A 20,676-nucleotide genomic window follows, 5' to 3' on the forward strand; every position below is an offset into this window, starting at 1 on the left:
TTCCGCTGGCGCTGGACTACAACTCCCAGCAGGCAGCGCGCCCACACTCCGCCCCGGGTAGGGAAGAACCAATTGTCGTGCTGCTTACAGCGCGGCCTGGCTGCCGAGGACCAATAGGATGAGGGCTTTCTGCGAGCGCACTCCTAGCAGCGAAGATGGCGCCTCCCGCTCGGTACTGCGTCCCCGGTGAGCGAGGGGAGGAGGTGGCGGCGGGGTGGCCGGGGAGAAGCGGGGGTTTCCCGGGGTAGGGGAAAGAGTGGCCCGGGCGCGGAGTATGGGAGGGGCTGGCCCGGAGCCGAGGGAGGGGGGGTTGCCCCGGGGGGTGCGGGAAAGGGCCGACCCGGGGCCGTGGGGCGCTGCCCCGCCGCGTTGGGCCGGCCGGGAGCGGAGCCCGGGAGCCCTGAAGCGGGATGGGGACGTCGGGCGCCCTGGCAGCGTCAGCCCCCGTGTTTTAGGCGAGCGGCTGTGCAGCGCGGAGGAGGCCACGGCTGGCAGCGGGACGTACACCCGGCACGGCTTCATCTTCTCCTCGCTGGCCGGCTGCCTGGAGAAGAGGAGCGAGGACAGCGGGGTGAGGACGGACGTGGCGCGCACTGCCCTTCCCCGGGGCCGGCTGCCGGGCGCTGGGGCTGTGCAGCCCCTTCCCGGTGGGGGAACTGGGCTCCGATGGTGCCCGCTGTGATCCTGCAGCAGGCCGTGCCCCGAGCTGACCCTCCCCTCTGCTGCCCCGCAGCTGCCCGTCGTGTCGGTGGTGAGAGATGCCGAGTCCCAGCTCCTGCCCGACGTGGGGGCTGTGGTGACATGCAAGGTAAGGCACGCGGGTGCACCAGGATCTATGGCAGACTTCTCAGCCTTTGTGTTCTCTGCCCCCGCTGACCTTTCTCCCCGTGCGTGTGTGGGGTGTGACGAGCTGATGAGGAGGCCGTTGATACTCTCCGCACGACTCCTAGCAGGGCAGAGCAGCCCCGTGGTCCTTTGGGTCCCTCGCTCACAAAGCCGCCAAATATCAGCATGGGGGACACCTGCTCTCGACATTGCCTGCCCTTGCTGCCTTCCCCAGGCTGGGGTGGGCCGAGGGGGAGGTTTTCCTTTGCTCTCCCTTCCAGAACTCTTTTTGAGGCAGGGTGTGGGAAGGGCAGTGCCTGGGGCAGCTCAGAGGAAGGGTGGCACGGAGCGGGGATTAGTTTTCTGATGGTGGGAGAGGGACTGGGGTCACAGCAGGTCTCGGCCTTTTTTGTGGGTCTTGAGTTGCACAAGTGTCATCTTCATCGCCTGGCTCACTGCCAGGTGTCCCACCTCTGCTGCCCCTTCTTTGGTGACAAGGAGGAGGCTGAGAGAGACATGAGCTCCCCGCATACAGCCCTGCCTGCACCTTGCCCTTTCCCTGCCCGGAGCGGGAAGCGCTGGGGTGTGAGCCGGGCTGTATTGGCACCGATTCCCCTTTTCCCCCGCGCAGGTTTGCAGCATTAATTCCCGCTTTGCCAAAGTGCACATCCTGTACGTCGGCTCCACGCCACTGAAGTCCACCTTCCGAGGGACCATACGGTAGGGAGAGGGCTGGATTGCCTGCAGGATGGGGTACCCAAGCGCCCCATCCTCAAGGGGGGGAGGAAGGCTTTTCTGGGTGGCACAGCCGGCTGCTCCGACAGGAGCTCTGCCCCAAGCACCGGGCAGGTGTCCAGCATGTCCTGGCAGGCACCCAGGGAGGCCGGGGCACCTCCTGCTGTGGGCTGGAGAGTTGCCTTCACTCAGATCCCTCCGTCTCCTTTTTCAGGAGAGAAGATATTCGAGCCACAGAGAAAGATAAGGTCAGTGAGGCGCTGCCAGTGACTCTGCTACCGCAGCCACCCCCGCTTTCTGCTGGTGGGGGACACTTGTCCCTCCTCTGACGAGCACCCCGACACACTGTGCGGTTTTCCTTCCTCTCTCCTGTGCAGGTAGAAGTGTACAAGAGTTTCCGCCCCGGTGACATAGTCCTGGCCAAAGTCGTATCCTTTCCCCTCGCACTGGGAGGACCCATGGGGGGCAGCGGTTTTGCTTGAGTCCCCTCAGGGAGACCTTTCCCTTAACTCCAGTCCAACCAGATCTCGCTGGGGGATGCACAGTCCAACTACCTGCTGAGCACGGCAGAGAACGAGCTGGGGGTGGTGGTGGCACGCAGCGAGGCAGGTAGGGCTTGGAGCGGTCTGCCTCATCCCTGCCAGAGGGGCAGCTGATGTGGCCTCCTCCCTTTCCACATGGAGGAGTGCGATTTTGGGAAGGGGGCTCCCCTGATGGGTGGTGTCCCCAGGAGTGCAGATGGTGCCCATCAGCTGGTGTGAGATGCAGTGCCCGCGGACGCACACCAAGGACTTCCGAAAGGTGGCCCGCGTGCAGCCCCAGTTCCTGCAGACCTAGCAGGGACCCTGCGGGGCGAGGGACTGGGGGCTGCGGGGCCAGAGCTAGCCGCTGGGCTCCAGCCACCTCCACACATGCAAGAGGCCGGAGCAGCTGGACAGGCCTTCGTTGGCAGGATGGATTTTTCTATTTGTGGATAATAAATATTTTTTGAGAGCTCTGCGCTCTGCTGTTACAGCCCAGAGGGGAGGCTGGGGCTGCCCACAGCCTGCTGGTCCGGTTCCTGTAGCGGGGCCGTGGAGGGGACAGCTTCCCCAGCGCTGCAGCTGGGAGGAAGCACGTGTTCCCAGCCCGCTGCTGGGGAAGGGGAACAGCCCTGGGCCTTGGCTACAGCGAGGCCAACGGCACAGAGCTCTGGTTTGCGGTTGGGTGGTGCTGGCTCCAGCCTCACCAGGCTCATTTCCCCACATCCATATCAAGCACAGTTTGGCTCCCTGCACTGATAACGGGTGCAGGCTCTGGCTGTGCTCAGCCCCAGGGTGTCGCATCTCCTCTGGCCACATGTGCCCTGCCTCCCTCTGGGGACAGGGGTGTGCCACACCCAGAGCCTTTAAAATCACAAATGGCAGGGCATCACCCTGCTGGCAGGGAGTGGGGAGCTGTGCTTTGCTTCCCCCGGAATGCCTTCTGCGCCCCCACGACTGCGCCCAGCAGCCACTGCTGCCTCACACGCGTGTGACAGGAGCCCAGACGAGGTGCTGGGTGAGGCAGCGCAGGAGCACGTGAAAGAGAAAAGCACCAGTATCTCGTTACTGCGCATGACTTTATTGAACCGGAACAAGACAGCTGCTATGGTCGGACAGTTACACTGACCCCGTGCAAGCCCAGGCTCACAGTGCCGGCAGAGGGGAGGCCACAGCGACAGAGGCAGGTGGGATAGGGCACAACAGCATCTGCTTGACCAGCAGGACCAGGATGGGCTTTTTGGGGGAAGTATGTGGCAGACACAGACCTCCAGACAACAGGCTCCCTCCCTCGCCCTTGTCCAAAGGCAATAAATTAAAGCAGGAGCTGGCAGAGCTAGGTCCAGAGTTGCAGGTACCACCCTTGGGTGCTGTACTGCATGCACCAAAATACAACCCTTTCCGCGTCTACGCATCCCAATCCTTGTGCTGTGCACCCACGAGGGGATGGGGTATCCATCTTGGTCGCTGCCCGCACCCCGAGATGACTAGATCAAGCAACAAAACTACAGTAACCAGGTGACGAGAGCTGCCGGGGAAGCAAAGCAAAGGAGGAGCCTGGCACAAGGAGGGATTGCTCAGCGCATCCCCCTGCAGACGGGGCCCAAGGGCTGGGATCTTGGCGCAGAGAGGTGTGTGGTTGCTGCCTGGCAGAGCCGGGGCTCCCCTTAACACCAGATTTCCGCACACGGCCCCTTGCCCCCAAGGCTGTCTGCAGAGGGGAGCCTGGTCCCGAGGGAACGGGCCTAATCCTGGGAAGCTGCTCCAGCTCCGCAGCTCCAAGTTCCTACGGCTGTGGGGGATGTGCACAGAGGGGTGGGGGATGGCGGGGGGCTCTACTACGTGCTAGCCTGCTGCCCGCCCTCACTTCTTGACCTTGCCCTGAGCAGCGACAGCCTCCATGGCCTTGCGCACCGTCTCCTCATCCCCCAGGAACTGCATGGGCTTGACAGGCTTCAGGTTCTTGTCCAGCTCGTAGACAATAGGGATCCCAGTAGGCAGGTTCAGCTCCATGATGGCCTCTTCTGACATACCTACAAACACAGAGGTGATGTCACTCATGGCCCTACTCACACAGTGCCAGCCAGGGGAGCAGAGAGACTCCCATGATACCCCTACAGGGCTGACATACCTTCCAGGTGCTTGACGATCCCACGCAGGCTATTGCCATGTGCAGCAATAAGGACTCGCTTTCCCTCTTTGATCTGAGGAACAATTTCCTCGTTCCAGAAAGGTAGAGCCCGGGCGATGGTGTCCTTCAGGCTCTCGCATGTCGGCAGCTGGTCCTCCGTTAGGTCAGCATAGCGACGGTCCTGGAGGAACAGCCACACTCACGCAGCAGCCCAACGCAGCGTGGGAAGGCAGCAGCATGGCCCCCCACCCCAAATTCTCTGCCTGGGGACATACTATGTGTAGGCAAAGCTGGGCTTGGAAGCAAGGAAGCACCTTTAAGGTTTGAGGCTGCAATCAGCCCAAGTCAAGGTTGTGAGACCTTCCTGGGGAAAGCTGCACATTGCTTGCTCTGGGTGAAGAGACCAGAGCAAATATCCATGCATAGGTCATGGGACTAATGATTAACAGAGATGTCCCATCATCCCACCCCACCCCTGGCTTTGAATCTGTCCATGCAGTGCCCAGAGGTCCAGGAGTTCAACTCCCCAGGGAGGGAGCAGAACAAACTCAGCCCAATGCCAGCCAGCACCATGCACAACAGTACTGTCTGCTGCAATAGAGGCACAGGAGACCTTGCAGAGAAAGCCAGGTCACGCTGTAGGGACTTAAGATGACTTTCAGGAGCCTCCCAGCAAGGTGGATGAAGAACAATGGGTCTTACCTTGCTGATGGTGCTGTAGAAGGGGTGATCAGACTGCATGGGTGGCGGAGGGATGTCATATGAGCGCCTCCAGATCTTCACCTGCGCCTCACCATGCTTTGCCGCCGTCTCAGCCTTATTCAAACCGGTGAGGGCCCCATAGTGCCTCTCATTCAGGCGCCAGGTTCGGATAACGGGTAACCACATCTGATCGATGGCATCCAGGACAGTCCAAAGGGTACGGATGGCTCGTTTCTGTACCGAGGTGAAGCAAATGTCGAACTCGTACCCGGCATCTGAAAAAAAAAACGGGGAAAAGGGGGTGGGGGGGGCACCGGGGAGGTGAATGCTGGGCCTTACGCAACCGGTGAGGGGCCAAGGGCAGCGGCCTCACCGCGCCGGTACCGGTCGGGTCCCCGCCGCCGGCGGCCCGCCCTTAGGGCGAGACGGCGGGGACCCGCCCGGTACCGGAGAACCCGCCCCCCCCCCCAGGTACCAGAGGCTCTCCCCTCGGTACTGGAGACCACCAGCCGGCACCGGAGTGCCCCAAAGCCCCCACACCACCCCCATCAGGCCCGAGGCGGCCGCACCCCCCTTCACGGCCAACCCCCGCCCCCCGCTCCTTTTCACTGGTGACCGGTACCTCGTAGGGCCTCGCCGCCGCGCCGCGCCTCTTGCTGACCGGCGGGGCTGAGATCAGCATCGTACCACCCGCTGAAGCGGTTCTCCAGGTTCCAGGCGCTCTCGCCGTGGCGGACGAGGACGAGCCGGTAGGCGGCCATGGCGGAGGAGCGGAGCTGAGGGAGAGGCCGGGGCGCGCGTGCTCTACGCTCTCTCTCTCTCCTCACGCTGCTGCCGCGCGCGACTGACGCTACCGGCGCCGCCCCGCCCTTCGCCGCGCGGCACGGGAATGGCGCGCATGCGCAAAGCGGCCGGCGGGCGGAGGCGCACGTAGCGCATGGCGCGGCCGCGAAGGGCGGCGCGACCTTCAGGGCCATGGCGTCACTGTGACATCATGCATACGCATTATACGTAATCACACCCGTTCCATGCGGGTGCGGCATCGGCAGTGCTTTCTCCCCCATGCAGCGAAATCTCAGACAGCCTCCCTTGCTGACAGCTGCCCCTAGGCCAACCAGGTCTCCCATCCAAACCCCAACCGCGCGCGACCCCGCTTAGCTTCCCCAACACCGCTCCCCACCCGCCCCGCTGTGGGGCGGCTAGTCCTGTGAGGGCAGCGGTGCCCTCACTCAAGATGGCGGCGGGCGCCGGAAGCGGAAAGGGAAAGGGGAGGCGGGGGGCGGTGGCACGTGGAGCCGGTTGCAGCATGGCGCGGAGCGGGCGGCTCCGCTCGGGCGCCGCCGCCAAACTGAAGCGGTGGCGGAAGGGACACAGCAGCGACTGCAACCCCGAGACCCGCCAGCACCGTCTGGCCGCCCGTAGCCGCTTCTACAGCCGGCCGGCGGGTGAGGGCAGGGAGGCCCCCGCTGCGGGCAGAGGCCTCCGGTGCGGGTAGGGGCCCCCGGGCCGGGCAGCTCTCTGACTGTGCGCGGTCGTGCCTGGCGGGGGCCGCAGGGAGAGCCCTTGGTTGCCCGGCTCCTGGGAAATGGGGAGGGGGCGGCCCCGAGCTGCAGCCCCGGGAGGCGGAGGCAGCAAACCGGGGAGGAGAACAGAGCCCGCGGCCTAACGAGTGTGTCTTCGGCTCCCAAAGGGCCGTGGCCCCGCCTGTCAGTGCTGCTGCGGTGTCTAGCACGGAGGGGAACGCGACAGACCCCTCCTCAGAAGGCCGCATGATGATGGGGAGGACAAACCTCGGGGCGTCGGTGTCTGCGAGGGGCTGGAGCCCCACGGCCCTGGCTGCTGTGGTCAGGGAGACACTTCTCCTGCAGACAGAGACGGGTCTTGCAACACCCATGTTCCTCTTGCAGCTGGTTGCAAGCTGTTGTCTGGGACTCAGAGGGACACGCTTCATGTCCCTCAGCTGTCTGGTTGCCAGGGCTCCAGGTAGAAGATAAATGGGGCAGAGTACACAGAGCAGCTTAGTGTTAAAGCCCTGGTACAACCGAGGTGTGTTCGTGGGGGTGCGATGCTCTCCTCCGTCAGAGGAGATGGCTGGACTGTGCCCTGGTTTGTTTTCACAGGACGTAAGAGCTCTTTCCAATTATTGCTGTACCTTCTGCCGTCAGGGGGAAGCAGCATCCATGTCTCACATGCTGGAGATGATCTCCAGCCAGGCTGGTCTGGCTGGGAGGGGAAGGAAGGAGCCAGGGCGTAGGGAGTTTTGGGGTGAATGGCGGAGCAATGCAACTTAGAGGTCCTAAGCGTATCTCTTCACTCCATCAGAAAAAAGCAACTTGACGGTGGATGCGGTGAAGCTGCACAATGAGCTGCAGTCAGGGTCCCCACGTTTGGAGCGGCCAAGTGACAGCGCTCAGCTCCATATGGAGGAGGACGATACTGGGGAGGCCGCCACGGAGAAGTCCTCCGGCACCTTCCTGAGCGGGCTGAGTGACTGCACCAATGTCACCTTCAGTAAGGTGCAGCGCTTCTGGGAGTCCAACTCTGCCGCTCACAAAGAGGTACGGGCAGGAGCAGGGCTGGGGGGAGGGTGTCCAGCAGGGATGGCCCCCCAGATGTCAGATTGAGGGTGCTGACCTGCTCCGCTTGCTGTTTGTAGATCTGTGCTGTGCTGGCAGCCGTGACGGAGGTGATCCGCTCGCGGGGCGGCAAGGAGAGTGAGACAGAGTACTTTGCCACGCTGGTGAGTGACAGTCATGGGGAGGAGGCGTGAGGGGAGCTGCTGTTGGCAGCATGGGTGGGTTCTCCGGATGATTGGTGGTGGAAGGTGCTGCGCTCATATCAGAGGCACCGGGTGTCCTTCTTCAGTAGAGATGCTGTTGGTTTCTCCTGGTTTCTCTCCTGTTGTTGCTTCTCGTTTCTCTGCCCTCCTCCGTAAGGGCTGGGGATGGGGAAGGGTTGGTGTGAACCCGCACTCCCCCTTGCTTACCTCTCCTCTGTTCCCAGATGACTACGCTGGAAGCAGTGGAGTCCCCCGAGTCACTGGCTGCTGTTGCCTATCTGCTCAACCTCGTCCTAAAGCGGTGAGTGGCTGGTAGAGGAGCAGGGAGAACTGCCCAGGCCCATCTTGGAAGAGGGGCTGGCGCTGTCCCCCTCACCAGCCTGGGGAAACGACCCAGCCAGAGCGGGCTGGGGATGCAGTTCCCTGCGAGACTGCCACTGTCCGCCTGCTGCTCACACCGCTGACACACCTCCTTTTACTGGCAGGGTCCCAAGCCCTGTGCTCATAAAAAAGTTCTCAGATGCCTCGAAAGCTTTCATGAGCATCATCTCCTCGCAGGCCTGCAACAGCTCCACCTCTGCCCTGCGATGGGTGAGTAGCTGAGAGGCCAGCTGGCAGTGCCAGCTCTCGGTGGGGGTCTGCTGAGAGCTGGGATCGAGCTGCTGCTCTAGGGTGGTGCTGGGTGCTCAGCCTGAGGCTGTTGCAATGCGGGGGTGTCTCTGTGGGGTGATGCTAACACCCCTGCTGCTCATTGTAGGTCCTCTCTTGCCTGGCTACGCTGCTGCGGAAGCAGGACTTGGCAGCCTGGAGCTACCCTGTCACCCTCCAAGTCTATCACGGCTTGCTGAGCTTCTGCGTTCATACCAAGCCCAAGGTGAGCTCCCAGTTCCCCTGGCGAGGGATGACACTGCTTTTGGGGCTCGTCTCTGGGCTGGGTGTGTGCCCAGGGTCTGCAGCTCCTACCCAGCCAGGCTCTCCATCCCCCAGGTGCGGAAAGCAGCACAGTATGGCGTGTGCTCTGTCCTGAGGGGCAGTGAGTTCATGTTTGGAGATGCGGCCCCTGAGCATCACCCTGCGGCACCTTCCACCGCCAAGTTCTGCGTGCAGGAGATCGAAAAATCTGGAGGTGGGGAGCACTGGAGCAAGGGGTCTGCAGCTGAGTGCAAGGGGGGGCTGTGGCCTGGGTCCCATTCTCGCTCTCTTCATGGGAGAATAGGGACTTGAAGGAAAATGGGGAGGGTGCAGCACCCTGGATTGCTGGGGAGGGTATGAGATGCCTCTGGGGCACCTAAGGTGTTTTGGGGGTCCTTCAGCCATCTTTCTGTTGCTCTGCACTTCCCAGAAGTCGGGGGGTGTTTACCCCAGCTCTGTGGGTCAGCCCCAGTGCTGTCATGGGGGGCTTTGCCTCTGTCAGGGCTTTGCCATGGGGTGCTGCAGGCTCAGGCGCTGCTCTGCTCCTGCAGGCACCAAGGAGGCCACCACCACCCTGCACATCCTCACCCTGCTGCGGGACCTGCTGCCCTGCTTCCCCGCAGCCGTGGTGAAAACCTGCTGTGAGACCTTGCTCCGAGTCATGACCCTCAGCCACGTGGTGAGTGTCCCTGTGCCGGGGATAGCGAGGGCAGCCCCTTTCCCCCTCGGCTGCACCCTGGAAGGGCTCGAACCCCCTCGGCTGCTGGCTGGGAGCCTGGAAATGCAGGATACAAATGCGGAGGAGCGCGGGGCAGCTGGTGTTGCTGGCCTGCCTGCTGTGGAAGAGGGAGGTTGAAGATGGGGTACAGTTGCAGCAGTGCTGGGCTTCCCTGGGCAGACCCTGCTTTGTGGTAGGGGGGCAGAGGGTGTGAAGGGGTGCTGCCTGCCATGGATATCCCATCCTGATGCCGTGTCCTTCACAGCTGGTGACAGCATGCGCAATGCAAGCCTTCCATAGCCTTTTCAGTGCCCAGGCCAGCGTGGCCTGCCTGCCGGCCGAGCTGAATGCCCAGATCATCACCGTGAGTGTGGGGTGCCGGCGTGGGGAGGGATGGGGCTGGCAGTGCTGCAGTGCTCACTCACCTACCCTCTGCATCTCCAGGCCCTCTACGACTACGTGCCCAGCACGAGTGACCTGCAGCCGCTGCTGACCTGGCTGTCCACCATGGAGCGGGCGCACATCAACCTGGGCAGGTGCGGGCAGGGGCCACAGCTGGGCAGGGGGAGAAGCGACCACTCGTTCTCTCACTCACCCGTTCTCTCTTCTCCAGGCTGCAGAAGGACCTGTGCTGGGCTCACCTGCCCCGCCTCTTCTCGGCTGCCATGAACTGCTTCCTCTCTCCACACTCCCAGGTGGTGTCGGCAGCAGCACAGACCCTGGAGGTATTGTGCCCGGGGCCCTCTCCTTGCTTGGCTGCCCTGGTCCTCGCCGGGGACTCTGCCCAAGGTTCTGGGGCTTGCCACTGGTAGTGTGCTACTCTGTGCCCCCCAGACTGGGGGGTCTGTGGTCCACTGCTGCCCTATTTTCCCTGTTTGTCCTTGCAGACACTCCTGAGCGAGTGCGTTGCTCCCCACATGGACGACCTGGGCACCGTCTCTGCATCTGCCCCAGTCCCTGCCACCTACCTGTGCAAGATGTTCAGGTGGGAAGCACTGGTGTGGGAGAGTCTGTCCGCATGGATCTGGCTGAGCTCTGAGCAGCCTCTGCCTAGTCCCTGATCGGTGCTGGGTCAGTCCCCGCCAGCATGACCATCTCCTCTTTCCTCCTCAGATCAGTGGAGGAAGGCCTGACATATCGTTTCCATGCAGCGTGGGACGAGGTGCTGCGAGTGCTGGAGGTCTTCTTTGAGACATGTGGGAAGCAGTGCCACCCCATCATGAGGAAGGTGAGCCAGTCCAGGAGGGTGCAGAGGTGTCAGGCTCATCCACAGAGGCAGGTGGAGTGGCAGTGCTGCTGCCTGGGCTGTGTTGCCCTCTCTGGCTGCGGAGCGGGGCCGTCCCAGGGCCCACGGTCCTGCCTGTGCCAGGGCAGGGTGAGCGCAGCTCTGGCACTTAGCAAGGGAACACACAGGGCAGCTGGCATCCATGGGCAGGAATAGCAAGTGACACATGCTGGACCTGCCTCCGTGGTTTCTCTGTGACCATCCTACCCTGTCCCCACAGTGTCTCCGGTCTCTGTGTGACCTACGTCTCTCCCCACACTTCCCCTACACCGCTGAAGTTGACCAGGCAGTGGGGGCTGCTGTGAGTGCCATGGGCCCCGAGGTGCTGCTGGAAGCCGTGCCCCTGGAGATTGACGGCAAGGAGTGAGTACAGCTGTGGGGTAGCGGGTCCTGCACCTACTCGCAGCAGCAAAGGACACTGGTCTCTAGCTGAGAGACCGTTTTCCTCTTGTACCTTTCTCAACTGCATCTTCTCTGACCTCTCCATGAGCCAGTGCAAATGACCAGTACCCCCAGCACGCTTAGTGGAGTGCTATCCCTTTGCCTTCTTTTGCTCGTATTTTTTCCATTTCCCCCAGTTCTCATACTGGGAGATGACCAGCTGCCAATCTGTCGGTGACGGTGGCAATTTTACAGCTGTTTGTTACATTCCTGTTCAGTCACCATGTGGTGCTGGAGGTGTTTCGTTCTACCAAGCCTCCCTGTGCCCAGCTTTGGGGCTGGGCAGAGGTGCCCCGTGCCCAGGGGCTGACGCCAGCAGTGCCCACGGTCCCCTGACCCGTGCCTTCCCTCCTCAGGGAGACACTGGATTTCCCCCGCAGCTGGCTCCTGCCTGTGCTGCGGGACTATGTGCAGGGCGCGCGGCTCAGCTTCTTCACCAGCTACTTCTTGCCCTTGGCGGCCACCCTGAAAAGCAGAGGTGAGGAGGATGGCACAGTGGGGGGGCCAGCAGGTGTGGTTCTGGGCTTCTGGGAGCCCCGGGGGGGCTGCATTGGTCCTCCCTTCCCCTCCCTGGGACGGAGCAGGGCTTTGCTACCTCTGCTGCTCTGCTCATCTTCCCCTTCTCTTCTGCAGCCGTGGAGTTTACCCAGGCTGGGAAGAGCATGGAGGCCAAGATCTATGACACGCTGCAGTGGCAGGTAACGAGGAGTGCCCGGGAGCTCTGTCATGGCATACCCGTGGTTCCAGGCTGGAGAGGTGACTTGGGCGAAGGGTGATGGCCTCCCACCTCTTCCTTTGCCTTCCAGGTCTGGACCCTGCTGCCCGGCTTCTGCACCCACCCCACGGATGTGCTGGGGTCCTTCAAGGGGCTGGCCCGCACCCTGGGCATGGCCATCAGCGAGCGCCCGGACCTGCGCCCCACCGTGTGCCAGGCCTTGCGCACCCTCATCAACAAAGGATGCGAGACAGGTTGAAGGGGGGACAGATCCTTGCTGTGGGTCCTTGCGCCCTGCGGTGACCTGGAGAGGGGAGATGCTGATCCGCACCCCTTTGTCATCCTCTCCCCAGATGCAGAGAAGGCAGAAGTGGGTCGCTTTGCCAAAAATTTCTTGCCTATCCTGTTCAATGTGTACAGCCAGTCCGAGGAGGACGGGGGCAGCAGTGCTCAGCGCCGCTCCGTGCTGGACACTGTCCGAGCTTACTTGACCATCACTGATCCCCAGGTGAGTGGGCAGTGGGGCAGGTTGTGCTGGCTTAGGCCAGCATCTCCCCATTGGACCCAGTTTGATGGGGCTGTGGTGGGTGCCTGACTGGAAAGGACGAAAAGAAAGAAGCTGGGCAGAGAACAGCCCTTCCCTGCCCTCATGAGGAGGGAGCTCTTCCCAGCCAGCCATCTGGGATTTCCCAGTCTTGCAGCTGCATCTGGCACATTGTGCACGAGCCCTTTGGGAATTTGTCCAGCTCTTTTTGGACCCGTGGTGCTTCTGCTCTCCGCTAAGTCCTGTGGCAAGGCATTTGCCAGGAGGATTGCAAACTGTTGTAAAAGCACTATGTTCAGTCGGTTCTGATCCTGCTCTGTGTGCTTGCCCTGCAGATGGTGTGTGGGTTCCTGCAGAAAGCGAGCGAGAAGCTGACCAGTCCTGAGAGCTCCGAGTTTGCCAGGTAACACCCTAATGGGTAAAGCTGCTGGCTTCCTCCTGGTGAGCAGCGCTAGGGCACTCTTGCTGTCGATGTGCCACTCTCGTGCATCCGATGAGAGTTACAGATGGAGTCTCAGCTTGGTCGGGCAGTGTTAGTGATGCTGCAGTTACCCACCTGTGTGTCATTCTCTGCTGCAGACACTCCATCCTGGACCTGGTGGTGGCAATGGCACCCTACGCTGATGAACAGGCCCTGGGCTCCCTGTACCGCACCATCCAGCCTTCCCTCCAGGTGAGTCGGCCCCCAGCCCCAACAGGTACAGGGGGTGCAGTGAGGCACCATCTGCTTGCTGCCAGCTTGGACCCATGCGCTGGAGGGCTGAGCAGCTGCTATAGCTCCCTGCTGCGTGGGGTGCTGCAGGGGTCCCTTTAGACACCGTGGGGAGGGCCTGCCCTGACAATGGGCACGTGTTGGCTGTCCCTGCAGAGCAAGGAGCGCAGCATGCAGAAGAAGGCGTACCGTGTGCTGGAGGAGGTGTGTGCCGCTCCCCATGCCCCCTGCCAGGCCTTCGTCCGCTCCCACCTGCAGGATCTGCAGACAACGCTCCTGGAATCGCTCAAAAGCGCAGCTTCCCCAGCCAAGAGGGTGAGAGCAAGGGCTGCAGTGGCCAAGCTTGGTCCCTGACAGGAGGGGACAGGGTCAGGGCAGCCAGGTGTGTGTCCCCGGGTGTACCAGCGCTGGGCTGTTTTCTTTCCGTAGCCCCGGCTGAAGTGCCTGTTCCACATCGTGAAGCAGCTTTCTGCAGAGCATGAGCCCTTCGTCACTGCCCTGGTCCCAGAGGTGAGAGTGGTCCCTGGGGGGATCCAGCTGATTCTGGCCATGGAGGGGGGCCAGCAGGGTTGTGATGTGCTCCTGTGCTTCCAGGTCATCCTCTGCACCAAGGAAGTGTCAGTGGGGGCCCGCAAGAACGCCTTTGTGCTGCTTGTGGAAATGGGGCATGCCTTCATCCGCTTCGGGCCCACACCCCAAGGTGAGCTCCGGCTCCACATACTCAGCCCCACGGCCGCTTGGGCCCCAGGGGAATTGGAGCCATGCCTGCCACCCCACTGAAATGGGCCAGGGATGCTGTTGGGTGAGGGGCGAGCAGGATCCTGAGTCATTCTCCTCCTGCAGAGGGCATGCAGCGGTTCCTGTTCCTGATCTATGCGGGGCTCACGGGCTCGGTCACCATGATCAGCTGCACAGTGCTGGCACTGACCCGTCTGTTCTTTGAGTTCAAAGGTGAGTTAGAGCAGAAGCAGTGAGGGCATGGGGACAGCACGGGGATAAGGCAGCACTCTCCGGCAAAGGCGGGTGCTGGGAGGAGGTCGGCTGTGGCTGAGCCCTGCCACGGTTGCAGATCACCTGGAGCTGAGTGTGGTGGAGCAGCTCCTGCAGAACGTCTGCCTGCTGCTGGCCTCCCGCACACGAGACGTGGTGAAGGCAGCCCTGGGCTTCCTCAAGGTCACACTGCTGCTGGTGGACACCAAGCTGCTGGCCAAGCACGTCCAGGCGATGGTGAGATCCTGCATGGGGTGCTCTGAGGAGGGTGACAGGGCAGAGCTGGGGCTGCCTTGAGCAGCCAGGGGCATCTCCAGCTGCACCCTGCTTCTGCCTGGGAGACAAGGTCACAACCTTGATCTCGGTGGCTGGGTAGGCAGTGGGGGGGTCCCTCTCCTGAATGCTGGCATGGACCTGCCAGAGAACCCCCATGAATTGGCCCTGCTAACGGGGAGACTTCCCCACGGCCCTGCCTGGAGTGGACTTGAGGAGCTGGCACCAGGGTGAGCAAGGTGGCTGTGCAGGGGAGGGGTGGAAGGCTGAGTGTCCAGGGCAGAGGTGCTTTGGTCTCAAGAGTCTCTCTTCTGGCAGCTGGAGGCTGTGGGGAACCTTTCAGACGACATGAGACGCCACTTCCGTATGAAGCTGCGAAACCTCTTCACCAAGTTCATCCGCAAGTTCGGGTGAGCTGGGGGCTGCTGGGTCATGCTGGAGCCATGCTGGAGCCATGCTGGGGCAGTGAGGGAGCAACCTAGGAAGCGGTGCAGGAGGAGATGGGCACTGACCACCCTCTGTATACTCCTCAGCTTTGAGCTGGTGAAGGGGCTGCTGCCGGCCGAGTACCACAAGGTGCTGGCGAACGTCCGCAAGGCAGAAGCCCGGAGCCGCAAGCAGCGTGCCCTAAGGCGGGCAGCTGCGGATACAGATGAAGAGGAGGCACCACCTGCACAGCCCAGAGGAGACAGGTAAAGATCAGCTGGGGGTGAAGAAGAAGCAGCCCCCACAGAGGGCTTGGTGCTGAATCTGTTCAGATGGTGTCTCTAAAGTTGCTGGGGACATCTCTGGGGCTGCTGGGCACTGTGGGGTAGGCTGGGGTCTGCACCCCTGGGCTTGTTCCGTTTCCGTCATTGTTTCTGTATCTTGACCAGCTTTGAGGAAATCCTGGCTGACTCAGAGGATGAGGAGGAGGAAGAGGAAGAACGGCAGCGGAGCAAGGAGTGGAGGAAGCAAGCACGGCAGAAGGGCCAGGCCTGGCTGAAGGAAGGGGAAGAGGATGAGCCCCTCAACTTCCTGGACCCCAACGTGTCCCAGCGGGTGCTGGGTGAGGAGCAGAGCTTCAGATGTGGCTGGGATGGGGTGGACAGGGCGGGAGCTCGTGCGATGCACAGGGGCTCTGGGGGTATGACTGCCCCCAGAGTGGGTCCTTCCCCTGACCTGCCTCTCTGTGAGCAGCCACCAAGCCAGGCCCAAAGCGGTCCAGAGGAGTGAGCCATGACTTCCAGGTGTCTGAGGATGGGCGCCTGATCATCCATGAAGAGGAGGATGAGGTGGACGATGATGAAGCCAAAGGTACTGCCTGGGCTTGCAGGGGCCCATGCTAGACTTGCTCTGGTACTCCGAATGGTTTTGTTCCTGCCACTCGTACATGGGAGCCTGGGGAGGAATGTGGGAGGAAGCGGCAGGCATTGGTGTGGCCTTGTGTCACACCCAGTGGCTCTCTTCTGGGCCACTGCCACCCAGGGGAGGCAGCCCCCTCCATCACCAGGAGGAGGCTGGAAGGGGACATGGCCTCCAGTGCCAGTTCGGCAGGGGCACCCTGCTCCCGCATCCTGCACTGACCGTCTTGTCCTGTACTGTAGGAGCGGATGAGGAGATGGCAGATGTGCTGCAAGATGTGGGTCTCCGCAGTGTGAGTATGGGGCGCATGGTCCTGAGGAGATGCTGGGGGAACTCGGCTGTGCCAAACCCCTGCCTGTGCCGCAGCAGCTGCAGCTCTGCCCAAGGGGCCAGTGGGAACACCAGGCAAGCGCCAGCTGCTTGGAGGGGTGCAGGAGGCTGTCTGGGGACATAGTATGTGCCCCTGGGCCCCCATGGGAGGAAGCAGGAGGTCAGAGGTCTGTGGGAGGGCAGAACTGTAAGGACAAGCCAGCTGCAGGGTCCCCACTGCCTTCTTCTGCAGAAGAAAAGCCAGAAGCGTCGGTTCAGAGAGGAGCAAGGCCATGAGGAAGCCGAGGCTGGGACCTACCCTCAGTACAGGCGTAAGTCCTTCACCTGTGCCCAGTCTGGGGCTCCCCAGGGTGCCAGAACCGCGTGCCCATCTTACTGGGTTGCTGCAGGGCAGCTGAAGCAGAGATCTCTGCTGTCCTCACACCCAAGGGCTGGATGCAAAAACAGGAACAGCTTCCCCAGCCCTTGTGCATCCTAGCACAGGAAATTGGAAGGGGGAGCCCGAGGACCCCTTTTCAACACACATTCCCTGTTTTCCAGCTGGAGGCTCTGGGATCCACCGGCAGCTGAGCAAGGAGCCGGCCTTCGGTGCAGAGTACAGATCCAAGGTGAGGGACCTGGAGGGTCGCAGGGTTTTGGGGGGGAGATGCCAGGGGCTTTGCTGGGGCAGGATGGCTGCTGGGCTGGGGGGCAGAAAGCACTGGGTGTTTGCTGAGGGTCTGGTCCATCAGTGCTGAGGCTGGGAGAGTAAATCTCTGCTCCAAGAGAAGTTGTCAAACATTCAGTACCTGTGACCATTTCCAGCCCACCTTGGAGTGCTGGTCCTGCTCTTGCTGTGGCCAGTGTGTAGCATCATCTGGCTGGGAAATAAGCTCCAAGGGCCACATGCTGAGCTGGCACCCCACTACAGCATAGCCGTTGGGGTGGCTGGGTGCCAGGGTTGCACCAGAACAGGACACATGCATCTCCCCTGGTGCTGCATATCTTCCCCCATGTCACTATCTCCCACAGAAAGGCAAAGGTGACGTGAAGAAGAAGGGCCAGCTCGACCCCTATGCCTACATCCCCCTGAACAGAGCTAAACTCAACAGAAGGTGAGACTAACTGGGAATGGCACAGGGTGGGGAATGGGGCCAAAACATGGGTTCGATCCTGCTTTTTGTTGTTACCTTTTTTTTGTGGGTCTGGGAACTCCCTGCCAGCCTCTGCACCGCTCTTTGCGGAGCTTGGAGCATCGCTGTGGATCGGCTGTGCCCAGTGCCTGCCCTAACCCAGCCTCCTGCTCCTTCCTCCCTCCAGAAAGCGGGCGAAAATGCAGGGCCAGTTCAAGGGCCTGATGAAGGGAGCCCAGCGTGGGGCCAAGGCTGGCCGCAGGAACCGTCTGAAGGCCCAGCGCCCCTGAGGAGCTTCAGGTCAGACAACACCCTGTGGCCTCTGGGCACCGGGGAATGGGGGCTTCATGAGTGGACTCCTCTGCAGAAGGTGACCTGTGTCTGTTTGAGACTCGCTTGGAAGCCACCCTGTTGTATTACGGACTCTTGGCCCAAGCCCTGCCCTCCTGTGCCTGGAGGAAGGTGCTGGGTTGTCTGGTGCAGGGGTATGTGTGTGTGTGTGCGTGTGTGTGAGAGCAAATAACATGTAATGAATTCTCTATATTGATAAATACACACTGTTCCAACCCACCCCAGATTCCTCCTCTCCTTCCCTTAAGAGCTGTGCACACCATGTCCCCCGTGCTCTACAGCGGGTTCCTTCTGCCCCTGCAGCACTGTGCCCCACAGGGCTCACACCTGCACCAGCCTGGGACCTGGGGTTGGAGCCCTCTCTCTGGCGTGGGGCTTTCTTAGGGGCTGCCAGGAGCCACGCTGTGGCACAGAGCAGCGAGGCACTGCCCGTGTCCCGTGCCCTCCTGGCAGACAGGGCTGAGTCGTGGGGTTGGCCAAAGGGAGAAGCCACAGATGGTGAAAAGTTCTTTGCTACAACCAGCTTCCTTAAGCAAACTCCCTCTTGGCAGCATCTTCTGCTGGATGAACAGGGTCTCAGCCTGGGGATCTACGCTGGGTGGAGGAGCGTCTGCCATTTGGCTGCCACTGTTTTCGGCCCTTCCTCTTGCTTTTCTCGTATCAGCCGTGCTTGGTTGCGGGGCAGAAGAGTTTGCTGCAAACTTCTTCAAATTGGCTGGAAAACTGCTACTGCAAATCTCTGTGCCTTGCCCTTTTCCTTATCTATGAGATCTGAGAAAAGCCCTTTCCTCTGCTCGGACCACCTGCTGCCGGCTAGGCCTGAGCAGTGCAAATAATCCTCGACATTTTTAGCTGCCCATCCATCTCAGGTCAGCCTGAGCATCTGTTTTTGCCCAGTTAACTTCTGCATTGAGCTCAAAAGATCGTGTTTGGCCAAGTCATGCTGAAGAGAATGGAGTTGAGGGTATGGATACAGGTCCTATTGCTCACTCTGCAAAAAAACACGTATTTGTGAATGTAGCTGGCTTTCCCTTCCTCTTCTATATTAAAAAGCGTTTAGCCCTTTGTCATTTCCAGCACGGTAGCTTACATGCAATGCTTCTCAGTCTCCTAATAAGCTAAAGGGATTGTGCTTGTTCAGCCTCTTACTGCAGGCTTCTTTCTGGAGGCTGCAAATCCAGTTTTGTGGCTCTCTTATGTGCTTTTTCATTTTTTTTTCCAAGATCTGTTTAAAAGCCTGCGGGTGGAAGAGGAGCTCTTGTACTGGTACTGGTCCTGCCGTGTCAGGAGCACTGTCCCCATCCTGCTTCCCCACCCAGGACTCTGACTTGGACCCTTCAGCCCAGGGCTGTGTTGAGGCGGTGCTGCTCTAATCCTGCCAGAAGGGAGCTCGCAGCCTGGTTTATGGGACAGGCATCTCCAGCAGCACCTCCTGACTGCTTTCAGTCAGCAGGAGCTACGTCCATCTTCCTTTGCTGCCTGCAGCCCTGGCCTGATGCCCTGAGGGCAGGACAGGGGGAGACAGGCAGCAGTCACCTTCCAAGCCCCCCCCAGCACCTGTAATATGCAGCTCTAGGCCCACCAGGGCTATCTGTCTTTCTGCTTTCTCCTTGGAGACAGGGCCTGGAGAAGGCTGTAGCTAATTCATTTAAAAGCTTCAGATTACTCACTGTATTGTTCTTCATTTGCATGTTGTTGCTTAAATTAGTGCATGCCTGCTTGGAACAGAAGAGTTTCATTAGCACAGAGGATGGTGTTCGCCTTAGCTGGTGTCCAGAGAACAGATTCTTCTGCAACAACATCTTGTTAATCAGCTAATTAATCATGTAATGCAATAGAAACCCTTGGAGAGGAGACGTCATCCTGCCCAGGGAGGCTGGCTGCGAGTCAAGCCTGCTCCCCACCAGCAGCTGTCCCTGGCAGGGAGTAGAGCTGCGTCTCGGGGGTCCGCAGGAGGCTGAGCCCATCCCTCTGCTGTGGGGCAGGGTGAGGGGGATGTGGGGTCCTGCCCCACGCAGATGCCAGACACAAATATTTTGCAGTTACCTGCAGAGAAGCGAAAGACAGGGACATGGAGGGATGCCTGGCTTTTGTTGCTCAAGCTGGGAGGTGGCAGGAGGCTATTTCTTCACCCAGCATGCCACCAAACCATGCAACTCCTTTCCGCAGGCTACAGCGGGCACCAACAGTGCACCCGTGTTCGGCTATGCTTGTGCAGGAAATTGACACCAAAGGCTCTTAACCTTGCAGATACCAGCTGCAAAGCGTGAGATCTCGTCCTAGGCACGCTTGAGGAGAGGCTGGCAAGAGGAGAGCACTGGCTGGGTGGGCCCTGGACTGGTTGGGACAGTTGCAAGTGCCCACATCATTGAGTTTTTAGGCTTAAAATCAGGAGGAGAAGGGGAACACCATAATTTCCTAACCCTAGAAGATACCTGCCTGGGTTGTGTGTGCTGTGGCATGCTGCCGAGAGGGACAGACCTGCCTTGTGGGGCTGTGCCCACGCAGCATCCAGCTGGACCACCACCTCCTCCGAGGATGCTGCAGCGCCTTTGGGGGTCCCCACAGGGAGACGTGAGTCTCCCCTGTTCAAAGTCAGGATTTGGCAGGCCCCAAGGCTCAGGGATGGGAAACCCTCCCGGGGGAAGCAGTATAAGAGGAACTTTGGTGTTTATGCTAGAATGATTGGCAGTAAGATAATTAAGTGTTGAGGTTTAAAATGCCAAGGGACCATTCCAGCTGAAATCTAGTCAATTAAAGAAATGTCAGATTAATTCCTAGTCTTCTCAGCACTCTGCTCTACAGTTCCACTTATTGTTTCTGAAAAGTTTGTCTTTCTTCTCTTGATTTGTACCTGAAAGCTCTGTGCAAACGCAGGTGCAGCAAGCGTGAGGGCACACAGGGACAGCTTCCACACACAAAGGAAAAAAACAAAGAGAAAACAAAGAAATAAAACTACTTTTCCAGTGTCTCCGTTCCCCTAATTTCTCCTTGATGGTGAGCAAAGATAAAAAATATTCAGGCTGAGATGTGGGTTTATGGTGTAACTCGTGCCTCTTGGAGCAATTCTAGTGGTGTCTGCAGCCTCAGGCAGACCCTAATGCGCTGGTTACGCACAAGCCACAAAGTTTTCTTGAAATAAAATGGTTGCAACTTGTATTTTTTCTACTGAATGCTAAGGCTTGGGGTGTCAGGTGTGCGCAAGAGACTAAGAGCACCACAAGAACTTCCACGGCTCCACGCTGCGGCTGTCCAG

General features: G+C 60.4%; 3 protein-coding genes across 4 annotated transcripts; 2 read left to right on the plus strand and 1 right to left on the minus strand.

The window, feature by feature from the left end:
• Positions 1-85: 85 nt before the first annotated feature.
• EXOSC1 (exosome component 1) lies at positions 86-2,553 on the plus strand. Its single transcript, XM_054204755.1, has 8 exons — positions 86-186; positions 456-571; positions 734-808; positions 1,457-1,545; positions 1,775-1,808; positions 1,938-1,988; positions 2,085-2,169; positions 2,291-2,553. Exons 1-8 carry the CDS (start codon positions 156-158, stop codon positions 2,395-2,397), a joined length of 588 nt encoding a protein of 195 aa, XP_054060730.1. The 5' UTR covers positions 86-155; the 3' UTR covers positions 2,398-2,553.
• A 588-nt stretch (positions 2,554-3,141) lies between these two features.
• On the minus strand, positions 3,142-5,796 carry PGAM1 (phosphoglycerate mutase 1). The gene is made up of 4 exons (XM_054204754.1): positions 5,537-5,796; positions 4,915-5,189; positions 4,213-4,393; positions 3,142-4,114 (listed from the first exon to the last, which is right to left on the minus strand). Exons 1-4 carry the CDS (start codon positions 5,673-5,675, stop codon positions 3,945-3,947), a joined length of 765 nt encoding a protein of 254 aa, XP_054060729.1. The 5' UTR covers positions 5,676-5,796; the 3' UTR covers positions 3,142-3,944.
• A 380-nt stretch (positions 5,797-6,176) lies between these two features.
• On the plus strand, positions 6,177-20,446 carry RRP12 (ribosomal RNA processing 12 homolog). 2 transcript variants are annotated; one of them, XM_054204746.1, is made up of 35 exons: positions 6,177-6,359; positions 7,237-7,472; positions 7,571-7,654; positions 7,918-7,994; positions 8,179-8,284; positions 8,451-8,567; positions 8,681-8,819; positions 9,157-9,284; positions 9,589-9,687; positions 9,768-9,859; positions 9,937-10,048; positions 10,211-10,308; positions 10,437-10,551; positions 10,829-10,971; positions 11,406-11,527; positions 11,683-11,747; positions 11,856-12,018; positions 12,118-12,272; positions 12,644-12,711; positions 12,888-12,981; positions 13,177-13,335; positions 13,450-13,530; positions 13,615-13,720; positions 13,864-13,971; positions 14,090-14,247; positions 14,602-14,693; positions 14,817-14,975; positions 15,159-15,331; positions 15,463-15,579; positions 15,870-15,919; positions 16,190-16,268; positions 16,498-16,565; positions 16,969-17,051; positions 17,257-17,369; positions 18,644-20,446. In XM_054204746.1, exons 1-34 carry the CDS (start codon positions 6,221-6,223, stop codon positions 17,357-17,359), a joined length of 3,888 nt encoding a protein of 1,295 aa, XP_054060721.1. In that variant the 5' UTR covers positions 6,177-6,220; the 3' UTR covers positions 17,360-17,369; positions 18,644-20,446. The 2 variants fall into 2 exon arrangements, with proteins under 2 accessions (XP_054060721.1, XP_054060720.1); XM_054204745.1 differs by lacking the exon at positions 18,644-20,446 and having other exon boundaries at positions 17,257-18,554.
• Positions 20,447-20,676: the final 230 nt, after the last annotated feature.

This window comes from Rissa tridactyla, chromosome 6 (genome assembly GCF_028500815.1).
Source record: "Rissa tridactyla isolate bRisTri1 chromosome 6, bRisTri1.patW.cur.20221130, whole genome shotgun sequence".
NCBI lineage: Eukaryota > Metazoa > Chordata > Aves > Charadriiformes > Laridae > Rissa > Rissa tridactyla.